Here is a 12,303-nt window from a genome sequence, read left to right on the forward strand (position 1 = left end):
CTGTATCCCTGAGACTTGCTGACAGCACTTGGCTTGCAGATTTTTATAGAGGGGGCTACTTGCAATAAATTTGTTATTATTTTATTTGTATTCATTTAATTAAGCTGAAATTTGGCACAGCAGTTCTCAATAAAATTACATACATAATGGTATAAATTTCACGCTACATGCAGAAATAAAAGTAATACATAAGATGAAATAAATGATTTTATGACCAATTTGTTTCTCTTGTCATGAATAATCCATAAAATCCATTATGAATTCACAATGAATAATTAACACCATCAACACATGAAATAATTCCATTTTATGTATACAGAAATTCCACTTGTCGTCTCTCTTGTAAACTTAACATCCTGTGAATACTGTACACAAATGGGCAAATTTTACTTGCTCTTTACTTACCTTTCTTGGGGCCCCGAGTGGCCGAGTGGTCTAAAGCGCTCTTCGTTACGGATCACTGCCATCTCACCTATGTCTGCGGCGGTTCGAGTCTAAGATTCAGCCAATGTGGGCATGTGAGAAAGCTTGCCAGTAGCTTCTCATGGGTTGGTGGTTCTTTCCGGGGTTTTCCGGGTTCTTCCTCCACCATTAATACTGGCCGCCATGTATAGCCCTATCGTGCTGAAAAATGGCGTTAAACCCCACAACAACAACAACAACAACTTACCTTTCTTCCTTAGAACTCTCACTGAAAATTTTAAAACTAATAAAACACTTAACAAACCTTGAATTATGAACACTCATGTTAACAACATTTATTTCCCAAACATTTATTTCACGATTCTTCAAAAGACAAAAAAGGTCCAAAAAAATTAAATTCATCTGCATCAGCGTCTAAATCCATTGTTGGCTCTGGTGTTGGTCTTTTGTATAGCCTCTTGTCAATGTGTGTTTTATCATTTACGATCCATCGATCAGCTCTTCTTTCATTTTCTTCTTCTTCTTCTTCAACATTCTCATTCTCATCACTACCGCTGTTATCTCCAGTAGATATTTCAATGTCACTATCAATCTCGTCTGATTAAAATCCCGAAAATTCTGTCAGAATCTGTCAAGTAAAAGTCTGCTCCCAGTGGCTGATTCTCATCAATTTGCATCATTTTCAGGTGTATATATTTTCACTATTTCTGCTGCTATCGAAGTCAATTTTTTTTCCCTCTGTTCAGCAATGTTCACTCTATGTAAGCTAAACTTTTATTGTTAAAATGCCTGTATAATTAGGAAATGGCTTCAAATCAACCAATGGTTTGCACTGATTTAACTCGTCATGCGGGATACAGGCCTAGCTAGGTAAACTCAGCCATGTTACCGAGGTACTCGGGAGATAAGGGACGTAAAGTACGACGAGTTATTAAGGCAGCAGGGGTTAATGTGTTAGGAGAAACATTCCATTTGTGAGGAAGGCAGGCAATTGTTAAGTTGTGATGTAAATGTGTAGTTGTGATATTGGTGGTCATGAATTAATTAGACGAAAATTATTCTAGTTTGTTTCATTCCTTCACTAAAGAGACCTCTTGTATGTAATGTTATTAATGTTCTGCCTTTCGCTTAGTGAAGTTAGTTGTAAATTTAATGTTGCGTACTTGTGGTCATTGATCGATTAGAGAAAAATTGATGACTGTTATAACTGGGCCTTGAGAAAAAGGGGAAAATAAGGGTCTTTTGGCCAGAATGAAATGAAGCATGCAAGAAGGAAGATCGACTGATAGAAGTAACGAAGCAGAGAGAGAGAGAGAGAGAGAGAGAGAGAGAGAGAGAGAGCGGGAGAAAATATAAAAAGGTACTGACTAAACAAGAACAGAATGTGAAATATTCGTTAATTTAACTCTGAGTCAAACAAAATTTATCTGATTGTTTCCTTTCACATTATTTATACTTCAGCCAGCATGCACATTTATGATACATTGAGAAACACTAAATTCGAGCATAAAAATTGTATTTTCAGTGTCATGACTGGTACCATGTACATGCACTTACAAAAGCTATTTTTATTTCCCACTGGCTCAATCTTAACTTGTCAGATTTACCTCTAATGTGGGCAATTGGAGGAAAGAAAAGGTATTATGTTTTGATTACCATGTAGACTGTTCTCTATTATGCTTCTAACCACATCTGGATGAACTAAAATCAATGTTGATATTTTCCAGTGTATTTCTTATCCAAATGTGCATGGCTCAGAGTTAAATAGGAGAAAATATATACAAGCACAGATGAATTGCTAGAATCTTTTGTCCATCATAAAAGCCGTGCATAATATCTGCATGAAACCATTTATTCAGTTTTCTTGGTTCCCAATCTAATTTGATGAAATGTGTTATGAATGTTAAGCCGGTCTGTTGGTGTGTATTCACACTGATGTCCCCGTTTCGTGCCTTTTACAAATGCACACACACACACACATTACAATTTTGGGGAAGAAATTGTGTATGCAAAATTAAAAGACCCACCATAGGAAAGGTCTGCTAAATATCAAAAGGCCTGTCAGATGCTAGTAAAATATGTTCTTTAAATTTGCTAAGATAGGTGTATGTACAATTTGTGTAGTTTGGCAGTAATTTTGCTCATGCCAGGCAAAGTTTATATTATGAATTCAAAGGTTGTACATTTTTGTCAGTGAGCTTAAGAATGACCCTGGTTAAGAAACCTGAATGTATCAAAAAACTAGTTCAAATAAATAAAAATCTAGCTTAAAATAAATAAATAAATTATTATTATTCTTATTATTATTATTATTATCAGAAAGTCGTATTTGGAAGCTCCAAGTGCTTTGCAATGTTAGTTAACACAAAAGGACAAAAATATATAGACAAGATTATAAAAAACAATCCTGCCTGTAGGCGTGATGAGGCTGCACCCTATTTCTGAGCTCTGCAGCATCAAGGTCGTTTGAGATACACTAACGTGGGTGGTATTACAAAAAAGCAGAAGATACAGCTCTAAAATGATGCCAAATAATCTGTAAGTTCTAGTTGCACTACAAAATACAGAGGGAAAAACCTCATTTATTTACCCGTTTTTTTTTTTTTCACCCAAAATTCGCTCGTGGTCGGAATGCGATTTTGTGTTTGGATTTTAGACCTTTTGGCCTCAGATAATAATAATAATAATAATAATAATAATAATAATAATGAGGACTTTGTATAGTGCCTAATCTTTAGAAGCTCTAAGCGCTTTACAACATTAGACAACACCTGTAAGATAAAAAACATATCATGATATGATTACAAAAACAAACACCATGAAATTAGAAAACATAAAAAAAACGTGCTGAGAATATTTAAGGTAGGAAACATTATTAGGTCTTGAAGTTTGTTCTTGCAGTCAAAATAAGTGAGTTTTGTGAGCCCTCTTGAATGTGATCACAGTGTCTTTGTGTCTAAGTTCAGTGGTCAATTCATTCCACATTGCTGGGCCCTGGTATGCAAAAGAATGCTGTCCATCCATTTGACTTTGTTTTCATAGTGGGAATAATGAGAATATGATTGTCAGAAGAGGAGGTTAAATATCTTGTTGGTATGTACACATGGGTGAGATCGGATAGGTATGTTGGACTAGAGTCCAACAGTGGAACGTAGCACAGAGAACAAATTTTGTGTTTGATTCTGGTTCGAATGGATAGCCAGTGTAGGGTACAGAGCAGCGGGGAGGTGTGCTCTGATCGTGGTACTCTAAGTATGATCCAAGCAGCTGTGTTTTGAATTTTTTTGAAGTTTCTGGAGCAGATATCGAGAAGAACCAGACAGAACTGAGTTACAATAGTCCAGTCTTGAAAGTACTAATGAACACACAAATGTTTTAGTGGCATCAACTGAAAGATATCTGCGAATGGAGCTGATGCGTCTCAGCTCAAGATATGCAGCCTTGCATATGTTCATGACATGTTGGTGCAATGTGAGAGTACTGTCCAGAGTAACACCTAGGTTTCGTACTGATTGTGTGAATTTAATGTTGGTGTTGCTGATATTTATTAAAGGTAAAGCATGTGAATGAGGAAGTCTTTGTGTTGTGATCAGAATGGCCTCAGTTTTATCTTCATTCATCTGCAGCTTGTTACATGTCATCCATGATTTCACATCAGAAATGCACCTCTCTACACCTTGGATGGTAGCATCAACTTCAATTGGGTGACTAGATTTGTATATTTGGGTAGCGTACAATTGGTGAGACACTGGATGATGATCTATGACACCTGAGAGCGTCTGAGTGTATAGAATGAAGAGAACAGGTCCAAGAACACCACAACATAGATCAACTGGGCTGGAGTGTATTCCATTTGCAGATAAAATTTGTGTCCTGTTGACCAAGTAGGACTTGAACCACAGTAAGGCTGTATCATGAATGCCAAATACATGCTGGAGATGGTGAAGTAACATATCAGGGTCTATTGTGTCAAATGCTGCAGACAAATCAAGGAAGGTGAGGACTGTAATCTTTCCGCTATGCAAAGCAGAGAGAATGTCATTAACTACTTTTAGAAGAGTAGTTTCAGCACTGTGGCAAGGGCGATATGCAGATTGTACATTGCTAAAAAGACTCTGAATTTAGATGAGATACAAGCTCGTATAGAACAACCTTTTCTAAGACTTTTTATATGAATGGGAGATTAGAAACTGGGCAGTAGTTCTTTAAATTGTTATGGTCTAGTGTTGGTTTCTTCAGCAAAGGCTTTACAATGGCAGTTTTGAAAAATGATGGGAATTCCCTGGATGAGAGAGAGGTATTAATAACATCAGTTAGTGAAGGCAATACTGGATCTAAGATCTAAGGCAGACCAGTCTGAACTGCACACAGACAGGTGTACCTTTGCAAAAACTAGGATAAGGTGGGCATTTGGAATAAAGAGCGGTCTCCAAACAAAAATGATGGGTTCATTAAGCAAAAAATAAAAAATAACAAAATAAAAACTTTTACCCTTCTGCTCATGCGCAAGCAAAATAACCAATGGAAAATGATGTTTCAAATACAACTAGGCATTAGTCTCATGGAAAATCTGTTGAAAGCCAATGTATTACGATGTATTCAGAAATACCCCCCCCCCAATGTCTTTCCTATGTGCATTTCAGGCAAAAATGACAAAAACCTCTGGGGCCAAATGAATTAAGAATCAGACCAAGGAAATAAAGTGGGATTTAAAATGGGTTCTCTACAGAGATGGTGACTTGTTTGTAGGACACATAATTTAATCAAAGCTAGAATCTTGAGATTGCAGATGTAAACTGTTGTCAAGATGAATTCACACAAGACTGACATATTTATACTAAATTCAAATTGAACCCTAGTTCATTAGGTCATCATTGTTTCCCTCACTGTTTCACTTGCAAGAGACTCTGAATGATGTAACACAAACCTCATTTGCGCAGAATCATCCCATCATTTTGAAAAAGAGCACCCAATGACTTTCAATAATGGAGACCATTTCATTATCATATGTAACAAAATATGCCAATTTAAAACCTGAAGTGCTGTAAATATATTAACTCCATCCAAATTTAGCAATATATAAATGACTAACTTGTATTGGAGAGGAAATCCAAACGTGCGTGTCTATATATATATATATATATATATAACAGTCAGTGCATTACATGTATATGATGCCAGATCTGGGTCAATGCAGTTCACAGCTGGACTTGACATGAGATTATATACAGTAAACAGAAATGGTAAAAGCCACATGAATATATATCTATCCCCGTTTTCAAAAATTTTAATGGTCAGAATTTCAATATGTGATATTAATGACCTCTCAGATTTGAAGTGAATATTCTACCAACTAATTAACGTACAGCTGCTTAATCTTTAAAATTCACATTTATCTCCTTGAAAGAAAGTCATAGCAACTGAGAAATGACTTTTAAGCATATAGTGAAAATTAAAGGTGTTGATGTTATGAGGCATCAAACTGGGAATGTTGTACAGTACACAGGTTCCAGACAGACCACTTGAGTTACCGTTATGTGAAGCGACATTGTAAGGTCAACCCAACGGTGGATAATTAGATTGGTCAGTGAGTCAAATGAATTTCTATTATGTGCTAGATGATGAAGAGTTATCACAATAGGCAGAGAGGTCCAGTGGATCATTGTCTTAAATGCACAACACCTGGCAGATGGGCCAAGGAATGTAACTTTTCACAACGCTGTAAAGAAGCATGTTACTGTGTCTTAGAAGCAGTGATCAACTATCTCTGATGCTTTTAATAAGTACCCCCTGCCATGGTGTAATTTATCTTTAGGCCCACTACAAATATTGTACACAGCAAAAGATTTTTCATATATTCCATTTCAGAAACTTAAAAAGGCTGGATTATTAGAAATGAAAGAAGAAAGAGCCTGCAAGTGAAGCTCCCATTGCTGTAAAAATCTGACCTTGACCCCAAGGTCAAGAGGCTGAACCTATGTCACAAAATGATTTGTCTTACTTTCACAATAATTAATCCAATGTGTGTACAAAACCCATGAAGGGCTTTAGGACATACAAGCAAATGAAAATAATTAAAGCCTCAATATAAAATTTATACAACTGTATCAACAACCAAGAGGTAGATGAGATGTGCAAGCACATCAATGAATGAAAAATTGTCTTAACTTCATAATGATTTAAAACAAGCATGAACAAGATCCATCACGTGGTTTACTAAAAAATAAGCAAATGAAACGATTAAACATAAACCTAAACACAAATTAACCATGACTGTAATGGTCACCTCAAGGTCGAAGGGACATACATGCGTGTTGCAAAATGAATCGTCTCAGCTTCATAGGCATTTTGATCAAGAATGATGAGACTCTATCAGGGGATTTAGGAAATACATGCTACTGGAAAACTTCAACCAAACTGTAACAAACTATTTATGCCTCAGCCCAAAAAGTGACTGCTACGTCACACTTCCCACTAATATGAGCTCAGCAACAAGTTTCCAGGGAATGTGGTGTCTCACCAGACCTGCCAACCCTGACGAGTCTGTCTCAGTAAGGCAGCTGATTATTTTCTGTAAGTCTGACCAGTTTTCTGTAAGGTGTAACAAAATATCAAACTGCTATTGTAAAGCTGAAATACGAAATTAAAAGTTTGGTATTCGAAACATGCCGTAACAATAAAGATTATGTTCAACTGAAAAGTTTCTAAAGTTTGTATATAATTTATTTACCACTAGTACAGTTGCACAAAATTTAGTTCCAAACCCTATGCAGCTCAATGGCTTGCTGCTATCTCTCAACTTGATGTAATTCTTGGAAATTCTTTTTCCATTTCACATAACAGCAATCATATCTCCCACCATGATACGTTCTCAAATTGTCATGTGATGTCCAATAAACAAAACTGTGTCCCTTCCAGCTTTCATTCACAAGAATCTGAATATTACTTTTAATTATTCCTTGTTGAATATTAACACTTTTTAAGAGGCGTATTTTCCATTTTGTCTTAAACATGCATCGCTTGCTGGATGTCATTTTTAGAAAATTCTATAAGGAACAGCTTGATTATGCAGATGCTATTCATGAACAAATGGGTGCAGTTTAAAGCATCTGGAGTGCTGCTGTAAAGTTAGTCTGGTTCCCTCACCAATATCACGAATTCTAATATGAAACCTGGATCCAAATAAAACATGGATGAACCAATTTTCCGTATTTTTCGGCAACGATAATTTTTTTTTACAGTTTTTGCTCTTATGTGCAAGTCCATATTTTAAAGGTAATTTTCATAAGACTTACAGCAAAATTGCAAGGGTTGGCAGGTCTGTCTCACCCATGACCTGTGCAATGACTTTATAATAATTTATCCCCCAAGTTAAAAACATTCAAAATGCTATTTTATTCACCCCAGTATTACTAGCTTTTCCATTTACAGTATATGTATGTACAATACAATCTGCGTCTTGTATGATACTTACCTAGGTTCAACAGAGAGATCTAAGCACTGATGAATGTCAAACATCACTTTCTTGAAGAATTCTATACGTTTTCGCTCGAAGTCTTGACATTTATAAAATATCTGTGTTGAGAAAATAACATTGTTCAAGTTTAACTTGGCATAAATCTTATAAACATTAATAGATTAAGTGCAAACTGAAGTACGAGTATGCCAATACAAAAGGTTTCTTTATCCATCCATGAGAAGAATGAATTCATTGCTATCACAATCACCATAACAACCACCACTGTCATCATCATCATCCCTGACATCAGTAATCCCCATCATAACCATAATCTATTGTCACTGCTGGTAATATCCTCCAAATATTTAATGCAAACAGAATCTTGACAAACCAGTGTAGTAAAGCTACATTCCATCTCCAAAAATTTATTTTTAACTAATAGTACAAGCATGTTCTTTGCAAGGCCTAACAATGTTAAACCAATGGCCATTCCACCAAAACCCACCTAAATCATCTAGTTTGGCTTGTTTAGTTTTTAAGAAACCTTTGTGTTGTGCTATAAAAATATTCTGCATGACAGTAATGAGGGGGTTTGGATTTCAAATCTCATTTTCCAAAAATTGTAAACAAGCACCATGTTTGGATGAGAGTCTTAATATTTGGCTGATTCTACATATATTTCCATATTTTGGTATATACATGTATAACATGCACTTTTAACAATTATTTTTCTTTGTTTAGGATGGAGCGCATATTTTATGGTACATCAAATAAAAAATTCCAGGTCAGTCTGATGAAAGTTATCACGGTACTGTTGCCTACACAGATCACAGTCACTCCCTCTTAAAATATTAAATTTGTTGCATTTTAACTACACTATTTAATGACCTTATCTAAGAAATAAATAATTTTACAAACATCGATGGTCCATTTCTTTTGATTGCTTATATTAATAAACTTGTTTTGATTCACATCACTGTGTAGATTTTGTACTATGACTCAAGCGGAAATACACAAGAGACTGGTAACTTGTTATCTACTGTCACAAATACTTTTATGCTGACAAAATACCACATTTTTGTCGCTGTTGAGTTTAATTATAGTGGCGTGCACACAATTGTGCATGTGCCACTTTTTTCTGACTGCACCGCAGCCTGCTAGTTGGCTTTTTTTAATTTTTTTAAAAAAAATGTTCTTTAAAAAGGATGTGTGTTCTGTACTGTTTATAGAGGTTGTTAGTAGAAATCATGTATGAAGAGAGATTTTCAAGGTTATTATGGTATTACTAGTCGAGGTGTTTAGGGTGTGCTTTCTACGTTATGTTATTCATAAGTTTTTAGATATTGCCTCTTCAAGTTATTTATTTATTAATGTTTTTAGAGACTGAATGTTATTTATACTTTATTTAGCAAAAGACTGGAGTCCTAGCTGATTACACGGTTCGTTAAGGACATCTAGGATCGGAGTCCTAGCTGATTACTCGGTTCGTTAAGGACATCTAGGACATCTGATTTTGCGGTTTCCTTAGTTTTTGGTAAGTGCATTGTACGTGAATTATTTATTAATATTTTTTTAAAACTGAATGATATGTTATGGGTTTTTATTTGCGGGCTTCTAAATTTATTTAGCTAGTTACTGGGTCTTTTGGTTTTGTGGGGATAGTAATTATATTTTGTTCCTAAGTCCCGCTAAGTCTATGAATTTATTTACATTTTTATATGCTGATTGTTTATTTTTATTAGAGTCAATAAATAACTCTGGGTATGTGTGTGGTGATCCAATCTCTTTTCGGTTTTTGATAAATATTTTCCTAGATGGTTGATATTTTGGGCATATATTGAATATGTGGTGTAGATCTTCGGTGGTGTGGCAGTTAAAGCAGTTAATGGTTGCGGGTTTGGGTCCTATAAACCTTCCAAAACTGCTTGCTAGTTTAGTTTTTCCAGTTATTATCCTGTTTATGGTTTTCTGTTCTAAATAGGTACCCTTAAGTAGCTGTATGTTCCCATCTACAGTTTTTTGGGTTTCATGGTGCATTTTACCTTTTGTGAAGGAGTTCCAAAAATCTTGCCAGTCAGTCCCTGTGATGTTCCTGAGTAAATTGAGATCTCTGTTACAATTCTGGGTGAGTTGTTTAATGTGCTGTTTCCATGTGAGGTGGTTGTCAAAGAACATTCCTAGTAATTTTACTACTGTTACGTATTTGGTTAATTGATTTTGTATATAGAAGTTTGGATAGACTAGGTTGTTATTTCGTAGAGGGGTGAATATGATTGCCACAGTTTTTTCATGAGATATTTTGAAACCCCATTTGTCCGCCCATCTCCCTATGTTGTCTAGTCTCTGCTGGATTTCTTTAACTACTGTTTTATTGGCAAGATTTCCATTCCTCCATATGCCACTATCATCTGCAAATTGTGACAAGTTTATTTTTGTGGAGGCTGCATTGAGGTCAAGGTCGTTTACCGTTAGGTTAAATAGTAGGGGACTTATTACACTGCCTTGCGGTGTTCCATTTTCAAGTGAAAAGTCTTCCGAATGGGTGTTGCCAATTCTTGTGGTAATTTTCCTGTGAGAAAATCGCCAATCCAGTTGAACAAGCGTCCAGTTATTCCAAATTGGCTTAATTTGGCCATTAGTCCATTGGTCCATACTAGGTCGAACACTTTTTCTAGGTCTAGAAAAACCGCTATGAGGTTGCGATCGGTTTTCCTATGTGCGTTAAAAGCGAGTTTGATGTCTGTTTCCAATCTGAGAAGTTGGTCAGTGGTGGACCGTTTGTTCCAAAAGCCACATTGATTTATGGAGAGTAGGTTATTGGTTTCTAGGTGGTGTTTTAACCTATTTGCGATTATTGTCTCCATTATTCTGCAAATATTGTTTGAAAGGGAGATGGGTCGGTACTAATTTATGTTGTTGGGATCTTTACCTAGCTTGGGGACTGGTATAACTATGGCCTGTTTCCATTTGGTGGGTAGTTGGTCTTTATCCCATATCCTATTAAAGAGTTTGATTATAGCTATTGTTATACTGATACGTAGCTTTTTATAGATAATGTAACCTAACTGATCCTTACCAATGGATGTTTCGTTTTTGGATCGTAGGGCTATCTCCCATTCATGTACTGTGATGCCACTATTTAGGTGAGATTCTTTTGTTCCTTGGTCTTGAAACATTTGAGGTTGGGTTTCCTCCATTAGTTTTTTTGTGTTCTTGAAAGTTTCTGGTGTGGTTATTGTTGCTACTCATGTTCGAAAAATGCTTCGCTAGGAGGTCTGCCTTATCTTTATTTGTTATGGCATTTTTAATTTTTGGGGCTGAGGTAGTTGCTTTCCCTTTTATGGCTTTTATCTTGTCCCATATTTGTTTTGAGTTTGATTTTAGACTCAGTTTAGAGCAAAAGGTTTGCCATAGATTAATTTTAGCAGTTTTTAAAGTTTGTTTTAGTGCTTTTTCTTTATCTTTATATTGCTGGAAGTAGATAGAATTTTTGGTGTGTTTATATTTATTTAAGGTTCTTTTTTTGTCTTTATGTGCTATAATGCACTGTTTAGTCCACCATGGTACAGGGTTTTTATTTTGGATATTAGTTGTCTTTGGGATGCATCAGTTAGCTGCCTCTGTAACTGTGTCTGTTATGTTATCATAATACATGTCAATATTTGGGCTTTCTAAGTTATCTGGATTTACTCTAGCTAGTAATAATTGGAATTGGTCCAAGTCTGCCTGCTGGTACCTCCATTTAGGTGGGGTTTCGTTTGGAATGTGTCGAGTTTTTGTTTGAATATTGATTGTGATGGGGAAATGGTCACTTCCTAAACTATCTTCCTGATCCACCCACCAATTTGTGATTTGAGCCAATTTTGGGGTAGTGATGGTTAGGTCTATGGCTGAGAGAGTGCCATCCTCAGGGTTTAATCTGGTGTTCGACCCGTCATTTAAGATGACCAGATTGTTCTCAGTTATACATTTTTCAACCGTTTTCCCTCTTTGATCTTTCTTTTTACCTCCCCATAATTCACTGTGTACATTGAAGTCGCCACAGATAATTAAATTGTTGTTGTTGTTATTAGTGATTGCCCTTAGTGAGATTAGGTTGGTAGGGCAGAAGGTCCTCCCTGGGTCGTATGCATTTATTATTTGAATGTTTGTGGTTCCTATATTTATCATTACTGACATTATTTCGATGCTATTATTGATGTTTAGGTTAGGGGGTACTTCTATTATTTCATAGTAGATTGGTGTATCAGTCAAAAAAATTGCTAGTCCACTCCCTTTCTGCCCCTTGGGTCTGTTTTTAAAGATTCCCTGGGTATAGCCTTGTAGTTTGAGCAGGCGTTTGTGTTCTTGTGTTATGAGGGTTTCCTGTAGGCAGATTACGTCTGGTTTTACGGCTGTATTATTCAGTTTGTTCTGCAGTT

The 12,303-nt window shown here is 35.9% G+C and overlaps 1 protein-coding gene across 5 annotated transcripts in view; it reads right to left on the bottom strand.

The window, feature by feature from the left end:
• LOC149787615 (protein kinase C and casein kinase substrate in neurons protein 2-like) overlaps positions 1-12,303 on the bottom strand; it is a 149,663-nt gene that overhangs the window by 39,460 nt on the left and 97,900 nt on the right. For all 5 annotated transcript variants that reach the window (XM_089973789.1, XM_089973791.1, XM_089973787.1 and 2 more), the window contains exon 6: positions 7,898-7,998. In XM_089973789.1, coding sequence (XP_089829915.1) covers positions 7,898-7,998 — 101 coding nt within the window. The remainder of the gene's footprint in view (positions 1-7,897; positions 7,999-12,303) is intronic.

Source organism: Sinohyriopsis cumingii, chromosome 11, assembly GCF_028554795.1.
Source record: "Sinohyriopsis cumingii isolate HCF-2022 chromosome 11, ASM2855479v2, whole genome shotgun sequence".
Classification (NCBI taxonomy): domain Eukaryota; kingdom Metazoa; phylum Mollusca; class Bivalvia; order Unionida; family Unionidae; genus Sinohyriopsis; species Sinohyriopsis cumingii.